The following is a 10,130-nucleotide window of genomic DNA, read 5'->3' as shown; positions in this document are numbered from 1 at the left end:
GGGATCCATTGTATTATTTTCCGATAGGCAAAGCATTTTGCGCACCAGTGACCTCATGCAGGCAAAGGGAATCCCTGATTCGTAGGATAATTGTGAACCTGGCTTAAGGCCTGTTTCACACTAGCTCTTAAGGCTAAGAATCGGGGATCCATTGCTTATTGCATATTACTTTCCGATAGACAAAGCATTTTGCGCACCAGCAGCCTCAGACGAAGAGAATTCCTGATTTTTAGGACAAGTGTGGACAAGGCTTAGGCCTGTTTCTCAATTGCCACCAGCACTCGGCGATGCATTGCAGTGTGAAAATTTACTCAAAGTAACAAATAACGTCATTCATCAATCATCGTCGGTGACATATGAAAACCGGGCTTTATAATCCTTCGCCTTTGAAACCTTAATCAAATTGAACTCGTTGTGGTAAATAAGTGAAAGTCACGCAGAGAATATTCATAGGAACGAATATCGAATTGCAAATGTATATGTAATGCATTATTTCTATTCAATTCTGTTTCATTCATTGCGTGCGAACTTTTGTTGAATTTGAATGCCTTTTTCATGTTTGACACACGAGTGCATTTCAAAGTGGATTCTTTATAATTGCGTCATCTTGCCTAATAACCAACGTTCAACAAAAGCAGCTCTGTTTGCACTAAAATGGGTCCAAGAAAACGCTAGCTTGGAAATTCATATAAGCCATATTACATTGAACAAGACGCCGTTCTGGCGTTAACTCCGGCGCACGTGCCAGTCTTCAATATAGAGCTTCTGAACATAAACAATACAGTTCGCGTATTGTTTCGCATACATATTCGCATTTAGATGCCTTACGAACCTAAATGTTCGATCGCGAAATTCAGAAGCACATCGCAGTATAGAAGTTCAATTGTTCAAAAATGTAAATAAACCGCATGATACATTCGCTTCGTCTTACACTTTGCCTTTGGAATTCGCGCTTATATAGTTATATTAAATCTTCGATCCTGTGCAAACTACGCGACGTGTCAACGCGCCCATACACGACCACATCATCTTGTTAAACGGTGAAATAGCAGCGATATTATTAAAATAGGACCGGGTCTACATGTATTAAATATATTCTTACCCCAATTCAATCTAAACTTAATCGAACAGCATGAAAAGAACGGTTTATTTGTTCCTCTTGGAGGAATTGCCGTATCATGCGAGCGAAATCGAATCGCGCATTGGAAAATTAGCCAAAGCTGTGCACCACAACTCTTGGGAGATAAGACTGGGACGTAGATAAATACGGTCACATACACATTTTAAATACTAGTATATTTCGCGCCATTACAGACTTGCGACGACGAAAAATAAAAAAAAAAACAAAAAAAAAAACCGGGGCGAATTTTCAACTCCGTCGCTGACGCCGGAGTAATTAGCCGAGTGATTGCATGCTTAGAATCAATTAGTGAGCTGTAAAACAAGTGTACAAATGTTGCCATAAGCATTTTTATGCATGATGCAGTAAATTTTGTTTGTACGCCGACCTTTGTCGAAAAGCGTATCGCACTTCCGTTGTACTTTTGGTACGCGTATATAATTTATCACAATAAACACTCGTTGTTCCGCGGTCAGCTGTACATTTTTTTTCGAAGCAATAACAAGGCTAATTTAAATTTGATCATATTCACAATTTCAAATTTTTGGGCTAAAATTTGTTAACACGGCATATTCAAATTTTAACAATGAGTGATTTCAATAGTTTTCGGGTTTTTTTGAGACACCCTGTATGTTATCAACTGTACCAATTTACCGAGATATAAGACGTTGAAAACATCGTTTTTACGTTTAGGGACAATCTATAGAGCCTAATTCGAGGTAGCGCACACTGGGTTCTGAAATGCAGACGTTCTACATAGGACGTAATAAACAACGTTTTGCGGTTGTAAACAGAACGTAGATCACGTCTAAAACTCCCATAGGTATTTAATAATTCATTTCTTTTCAATGAAGCATTCAGTATTGATAGCTGCCGTCGTCGTGTTTCCGTCCTACATGCTTAAGGTCCCTAATGACTGATGAAGGATTTAAGCACAAAAATAAACACAAATTCCCACGTACGTGCTATTTTTCATGAGTGAAAATGACTTGTTCAAGACAATTATGAATAAATAAAAACAAGGCTTCACTAGAAGACAAACATTCGATCCTTTTCAGTACTGTTTATAAAAATAAATCTCATACCATGCATGCAGGACAGACCGAAGGACAGACGGTGACAGACTGTGCGACTGTCATCATGCATGCACAGTGTTTTCCAACTTCAGCAATTAAAATACGTATTTTCAAGTAAAGGTAAATAAAAACTTACTTAGCCATATAATCTTTTTATTCGCCAAGTTGCTTCATGTAAACCTGCAACAATTTTGTTCATTAATTCTGCGCACAAAGTCGTCCAATCGCTTTTTGTGATCAAATGGTTGACCAGTCAACTGTCAGCGAAATTAAAACATGAACACCATGCATGCTAACTTGAACTTTTTAAAGCAATTAAAAAAAGGGCGACCGAATGCTGGATGGATAAATCAAATGTTCTTCCATGCAGTTGGCTACTTAAAAATTAACGATCATTACAGATTAGATCAAGTCCAGCTTCTTGCTTAGTTACACGGATTATATTGTATTACATCAAAATACAATGTAATAAAATTGATGAAAAAAATCTCTCTGAACATGTTTAATATCAGTGTTTTCCTTCAGGTATTTGTCATACGTCACCGACACTCGACGATGCGCGTTGTTTGTGGCCGCTGATGCAGAAAATTTATTCAAAAGAAAAAAGAACCTCATTCTGCAATGATCGTCGGTGACATATGAGACCAGGCTTTGAAACCTTCATTGGCTTCAACTCGTTAATGAGAAATATATAAAGTGAAGGTTACGCAGAGAACATCCATATATATAGGAACGAATATCGAATTGCAAATGTATATATCATGCATTATTTCAATATTCGTTCTGTTTCATTCATTTGCGTGCGTACTTTCTTTCGGAATTTGAATGCTTTTTTATGCTTTTACGCATGCACAAGTACATCAAAGTGGGTGCTTTATAATTAGGACACCCTGCATGCGTAATAACCAACGTTCAACAAAAGTCCCGTTTACAAGTGTAAAAAAACGCTAGTCTTTGAAATTCATACAGGCCATACTACATTGAATTAGCCTGACAAGTATAATTGCTACGAATCAATTAGTATAAAACAAAGATTTTTTATTTAGATGACGTGATCGAAAACCGACACAGAAATAATGAGTGTTTCGTACAACTGTTGTGTACAGTTTTGATCAATTGGAAGATGAAGAAATAATTGTATAAAATAACCATCTATTTAAGATTTATTGATCTCCTTGGTAAATTTAATAGACACGTTTTCGTCAGAAACGTGGCGACCGGGCGGTGTGCGGGATGTGTAACCCTCACGTGTGATGTGAAATATGAGGGGCCTATAAGCCTTGTTCGCACTTGTCCTAAAAAATCTGGAACTCCCTTAGTCTGAGGTCGCTGGTGCGCAAAATGCTTTGTCTATCGGAAAGTTATATACAATATTCAATGGAATTCTTTGGAGTAATATACAATATTCAACCCGATTCTTTGGAGCTAGTATGAAACAGGCCTTAAGCCAGGTTCACAATTATCCTACGAATCTGGGATTCCCTTTGCCTGCATGAGGTCACTGGTGCGCAAAATGCTTTGCCTATCGGAAAATAATACAATGGATCCCCGATTCTTAGAACAAGTGTGAATTAACTTTATGCCAGAGAAACACACCAAATCTACAGAATCCAACCCCATGCATCTATATACCCCTTGCATTCATATCAGTGGCATTTAAACGATTTTAAACTTTTACGTGTGTATACTTACGTACAGAAGACGTGACAGTACAAAGGAGCTCTTAAAAAAAATACGTACTTCCGTACTTGAAATACCTAAAGGAATTAAGACACTGATGAGTGATGTTAAAAATGTAGTCCAGGAACGGATTTTTTCACCCTATATAATACATCATCTGGCAATATAATTATACCATTGAAGGGAAGGTTGGCGTCTTTCTTATCTAGAGAAAATTGTTACGCGAGTTACAAGTTAAACCATACACATAATGGTAAGAAAAAGTTGATATAACCATATTTTTCATCTATTAATTGATATGTTTAACAATCAATTCGAACTTTTAGCTCCTGCACGCGTGCATACCGTGCAGTTACGCACCCATGCAGGGCATTATTAGAAAATATGAAGCTTATTGCAATTATATTAGAGAGATGATAAAAATTAATCGTTAAGAAAAGCAGAGTGAGGCAATCGAATTTTAGATAATTATATAGTTATATAGATTAGTCCACGTTAAATCGTCTGCTAACATTAACACTCTTCCAGGTTGGTGTTTAGTAAGTTAATTCTCCGGCAAAACTTAGAAATGCATGTGTATTTTTTGAACTCTATAAAAAGTTTGATATTTTTGTTTGTTTTTTTGTAAAAAAACATATTCATGCGGTATAGTGGGTATTCAAAATTTGCACGGAAGCCATTTTGTATTTCTTAGAACATGCATGTATGGCACAATACATATGCTCCAGACGACCTGCTTATAAAAATAAACCTCCCGGGTTTTAAAAGTTTAACTTGAGTCAGTTTGGCATGAATTTTAACTGAACATTATCCCCGGTTCAAACAATGTCTTTATTGTATGAAATGAAAGCTAAGAAAGACTTCTATAGAAGTTGGCACTGATATATATGAATATATGCTGTATAATTTTTTTTTTGTAGCTATATATATCAATACAAAGTTAGCTACCATGTATATCACAGTGTATGAATTATATTTGTAGGCATTTGAAATGACAATTGAAAACTCCGTTTTGACATTCGTTTTTTTCCTCACGTTTGTCCTGCCAACATCATCGCAATCATGTAATATCTGTCAATCCGCGTTTTTTGATGAACTGAAAATAAAATCAGATGCCGCTACGCTACTCTGTTCGCCAAACAAGGCAACCTATATAAAGTTGCCTCTTGGTAAGAGTTGTTGTGAATCGCTGACAACAGAGTTGGAAAAAAGTTGGTATAGTTACAACAAACTATGCCCATGCAGCAATACGGAACAAGCAATGTAATTATCAACAATCATATATAGTTTTATAGTATATATATAAGGGCATGAAAACGGCTCATAATTATATATGAGTTAGAGTGCTCGATATACCGAAGTATAGAGCTAAGAACACGAAGATAAAAAAACAATAAACTTGATTTACTTCATTCTATATATAATTTTATGATCTACAATATTATTTGACCGCTGGCATTTTTTTTCTAATTTTTCAAGGTCCCAGTGCAAAGTCGATGATAATCACAAGACACAGCACGGTTGACTACGCAATAAGCCAGGGAGCTCCTCAGATGAACGAAGTCACGATGTGTTTCTGGGTAAAGACCAAGCAAGTGACGGGAAATCCACATTACATTTCCTACGCAGTCCAAGGAGCAACAAACCAGATATACGTCATGACGGATACATATATAAGACTAAGCATTTGGCACCACAACTCAAATTTCGGTAATTCACATTCTTTAAGGTGGGAAAAATAATGCAGATATACCTTTTTTTAATGATGTAATACTTTCCAATTACACTACAACATTGACAGCGAGAGAATTCTCGTAATATAAAATCATCAGGTTAATCTCAGTGTTTGTAAAATTTTTCTAGCTCACACAATATCACGATTAACGATGGACTCTGGCACCACATTTGTATAACTTGGCAGGCCAATGGTGGTCAATATTCATTTTTCAAGGATGGAAATGAAGTTGGCAATGGCACAATCTCTGGCAGTGTTGGAAAGCCAATTCCAGGCCAAGGCACATGGGTGCTGGGTCAAGACCAAGACATCGTTGGAGGTGGGTTTGATGCTGGTCAATCAGCCACTGGAGAATTCAGCGGAGTCAATGTTTGGGATAAAGTTTTGTCTTCTTTCGAGATTTTGAAAATGTCCACAAATTGCAAGGCCGGTGGACCCGCTGGTAATGTAAAGACCTGGGCTGATTTTCTACCTGGAATCAAAGGAAACGCCACGATTGGAGAAGCAACTTGCTGTCAGTGATACTCTAATGATTAATTGCAATTCCCTATAATCGTTCTTAGTGTTAGTATTTTGATGTCATAATCCGTGTAACTATAAGCATGCAGCTGGAATTGATCTAATCTGTATTGCTCGTTAATTATTATGTAGCCGTATGGCCCGTATCTGTATGGAAGGCCATTTGATTTAACCATGCAGCATTCTGTCGTCATTAAAATTGTTTTTAAAAATTAAAAGTCATTGTTGTGATGTATCTTTCAATTTCGCTGACGGTTGACTATCCATTTGATCGCAAAAAAAGCGATTTGGCGATATTTGGCGCAGAGCGGATGAGAACATAAAGGCGGTAATTATGATGCAATAAACAGAAAGTCGCTAACTACCTACTGACTACGCTGGGCGACCACGCAACCTTACTTGTTGGAAAATATAGTTTTAGGATAGTTGTTCAACTTTTTGTTGAAAGAAAAAGGAGCAGTACCACGTAAAAACATGCGCGATTGTATTATTGTTCGGAGGAAGTATCAATACTCTGCCGACATGTTTGATCTCTGACTTAAGGAGGTAATTTGTAGTAGCTACTTGTTTTTAACGTTACTCTTTGTTCACAACTGTCAATATAACGGATGAGCCCAACTTTTAGCTTTGAAATACACGATTGCGCAATAAGCCAGTATTATATTTACTTCAATTGCTTATAAGGAAAATAATGCAGACATGCATTCTTTTAAAGCACCGACCTTATAACTTATAATTGTTATCTTATGTGTTTCGAGAGTTAAACTAAGGGCCTCCACAGACTAGGGATTTAGTTGTCGACAACTATTTGTGATCGACAACTAAAAAACGTTATCTGTCGCGCAGGTTGTCGGCAACTATATTCTATACTCTAAATTATTATAGTTGTCGACAACAGCAGTTCTCTAGGGCTAGGCAGTTTCCCTTTTCGAAAAGCTAGCATTTACAGAGGGGGGGCAAGGGTATTTTCGTGATCTGTGATCAGCATCATTTTTGTATTGTGATACGTGATTTAAGAAAATGCCATTCCGTGAATCGTGATTAAAATGCGTTCCGTGACTCGTGAAGACCTAAAACGCTGGCAAAGGCATCTTATTTTCCCCAATATTTTACCACTATTTATATTTTTTAGATTAAATACTGGGCCCCAACTAAACGAAAGGTAAAATAATCAAAACAGTAGCTTTCTGCCTAATTTCCCAGTCTTTCCGCTGCAAAGTCAAACTAGTCGTAAAAATCGTGAAAATGAAATGATCTTCTTCGTGATTCGTGAAATCTTAAAAACACCTTTGTGATTTCGTGACAAGACCCCCCCTTGCCCCCCCTCTTTACACTTTACACTACATTAAAATGGTCGGCAAGGAACGGCTAAAATGGGATAAAAATAAATTGACTGTAAATGGCGTCCCAAAATACCAGGAACGTGGCGAACGACCTGGTATTTTTGTCAATCCCATGTGCTTTAAAAGACAAAAGCGACCAACTTTTCCATCCACGTACAGCTACTTCGTGTTTACTTTTTAGTGAACGCTTTCCCTAAAAGGTTTTTAGTGATTCTTTATTTGATCATGCATGATACTGAATAATAGCTAGGGAGCTTCAGCAATTAAGCGGACGTTTAAACAAAGAGGTTATATAGTTCATTATTGATATTAACATTATAGGTTCGGCACATATATGCCTGGTTTCAATTTGGTCGTTAGTGTCGTGAAATGTGAGGAATATTTCAATGTGACATGTGTGTGCAGTCAACATTGACTGATAACGGATTTAAGCGAAGAAATAAACACAAATTTCCACGACAATTACGTTTAAATAGAAATTAACCATGTAGGCTTCGCAAGAAGGCAAACATTCTACCCAGGACAGACTGTGCGATTGTCATCATGCACAGTGTTTTCCAACTTCAGCAATTAAAGTACGTATTTTGCTGTATAAAGCAATATTAAACACTTACTTAGCTATATTTTTTAACACTATATTCGTCTAGTTGCTTCCGTTGTAAACCTACAGGCTACAACAAATTTGTTAAATATACCGCGGGCCTGAACTTAGCTTTACACTTCGGCGATAAAATTTTCCTCTTCATAAACCTCATAAAGAAGGCTTTCATTTTAAGATTTCTTTATCCCGGGACAGCATGGTGAGTTCGCGGTTTTAACACGCACTTTTTTGCGTGCCTAATGAAGGCTCAAAGTCATCATTTGTCGTAATTTGTTGTATTTCTGTTACTATAACTAATGTTACTCTATATATGAGTGACACCGCAGAAATTGTTGTTCATCAAGTTTCAGTATGTAACCCGAAATTAAATCTATAATCACTGGTTCACAATTGTCCATTTCTGTATGCTATCACAGAGAAAACTATTGAATGACTTTAATCACAAAAAGACCAGACTTACAGGGCAAGGCTCTTTTAAACGAAATTCTTCTCTGGTTGAAAAATAGACAGCTTTGGTTCACAGTGTTAACAAGACTGTAGACTAACTTAGATAATCTACGACTGTCCAAAAGATGATTCTATATAGTATATTTTTAAAGTGCCCATGTCATAAAATGGGAATTTAAATTTTTAGAATCTTTGTTTGAAATGAGTTAGTAAGTTCTAAATCAATATTGAAATTGCATTTTTATTTTTCGAGTTATTGCCATCTAAACATTGATTTCAGTGGTAAAACTCTGAAAACCGCGCAAATGAGACAAATGAGACTGACATTGACCCACGTTCATGGTCTTAATTTTTGTTCTTTCTTGATATTGCATTGGCAGGAAAACAATTCTAATCCATGTCATTCCTTTGTTAACTTCTCAATAGCTAAACTTGATGAAGACACATTTCTGCCACGTTTAAAAACCGATTTTAGATGGCATAAAATCGCTTCTCTTGTACTACATACGCGGAATGTGCGAGTTCCTATTGTTACGTATTCGTTACCAGTTTCCGACTGTCGCGGATTTCAAAAACTTTTGCCGTTAGAATTTGAAATTTTCAAACTTTATCGCTTTATTTCTCCGCGAAATCAAACACAACTTTGCAGGCATCAGAGGCGTGCAGTAAAGCACGTATTATTTTAACTCTATATTTAACTCTCACATACAAGATAACAAAAAAAGGTCAGTGCTTTAAAAAAATGTCGGGTTTCCAGACATTTCGCAATCGTGTATTTAAAAGCTAAAAGTTGGGCTCATTCGGCGATGTATTGACAATTTGACATGCAGTTGGGAACAAAGCGTCACATTTAAGAGACGAAAACAAATACTACAAATTACCTCCTTAAGTCAAAGATCAAACATGTGTCTGCAGGGTATGGAATCAAGCCATACACTTGGCCTGAACAACACAATCGCGCATATTTTTACGTGGTACTGCCCCTTTTTCTTTCAACAAAAAGTTGAAAAACTATCCTATATTTTCCAACAAGTAAGGTGGCGTGGTCGCCTAGTAGCCAGTATATAGGTACTAGCGACTTATTGCAACATAATTATATGCATGCATGGTTGTATTAATCAAGTGTCAATCAAGGACAGTCACTACTGTCTTACTGATGTGGTGAGAATTCTGCATGCAAATGAATTTAGAAAATTCGTTTGTCTCATGCATTTTTGAATTCTCACAATTTAAATTTAGGAAGGCCAAGCGAAAAATTTCGTTCAATCGAAAATTTGGGCCTAGTGGAGAAACGCCTTTATGCTCTCATCCGTTCTGCGCAAAATGTCGCCAAATCGCTTTTTTGCGATCAAATGGATAGTCAACCGTCAGCGAAAATAAAACATACATGACATCAATGACTTCAATTTTTAAACCCAATTTTAATGACGACGCAATGCTGCATGGATGAATCAAATGGCCTTCCATACAGATGGCTACATAATAATTATCGAGCAATACAGATTTGATCAATTTCAGCTGCATGCTTGCTTAGTTACACGGATTATATATATGACATCAAAATACTAACACTAAGAACGATTATAAGTTGCAATTAAGCATTAGAATA

The 10,130-nt window shown here is 36.7% G+C and overlaps 1 protein-coding gene across 1 annotated transcript; it reads left to right on the top strand.

Moving 5' to 3' along the window:
• Positions 1–5,372: 5,372 nt before the first annotated feature.
• LOC114520269 (neuronal pentraxin-1-like) lies at positions 5,373–6,133 on the top strand. Its single transcript, XM_028540505.1, has 2 exons — positions 5,373–5,605; positions 5,740–6,133. Exons 1-2 carry the CDS (start codon positions 5,373–5,375, stop codon positions 6,131–6,133), a joined length of 627 nt encoding a protein of 208 aa, XP_028396306.1.
• The last annotated feature ends 3,997 nt before the right edge of the window (positions 6,134–10,130 follow it).

The sequence above is a fragment of the Dendronephthya gigantea genome, unplaced genomic scaffold (assembly GCF_004324835.1).
Source record: "Dendronephthya gigantea isolate DGI-Jeju-01 unplaced genomic scaffold, DenGig_1.0 000000F, whole genome shotgun sequence".
Lineage (NCBI taxonomy): Eukaryota > Metazoa > Cnidaria > Anthozoa > Malacalcyonacea > Nephtheidae > Dendronephthya > Dendronephthya gigantea.
Note: the sequence above shows the minus strand (reverse complement) of the source record. Positions and strands in the feature narration are given on the sequence as shown.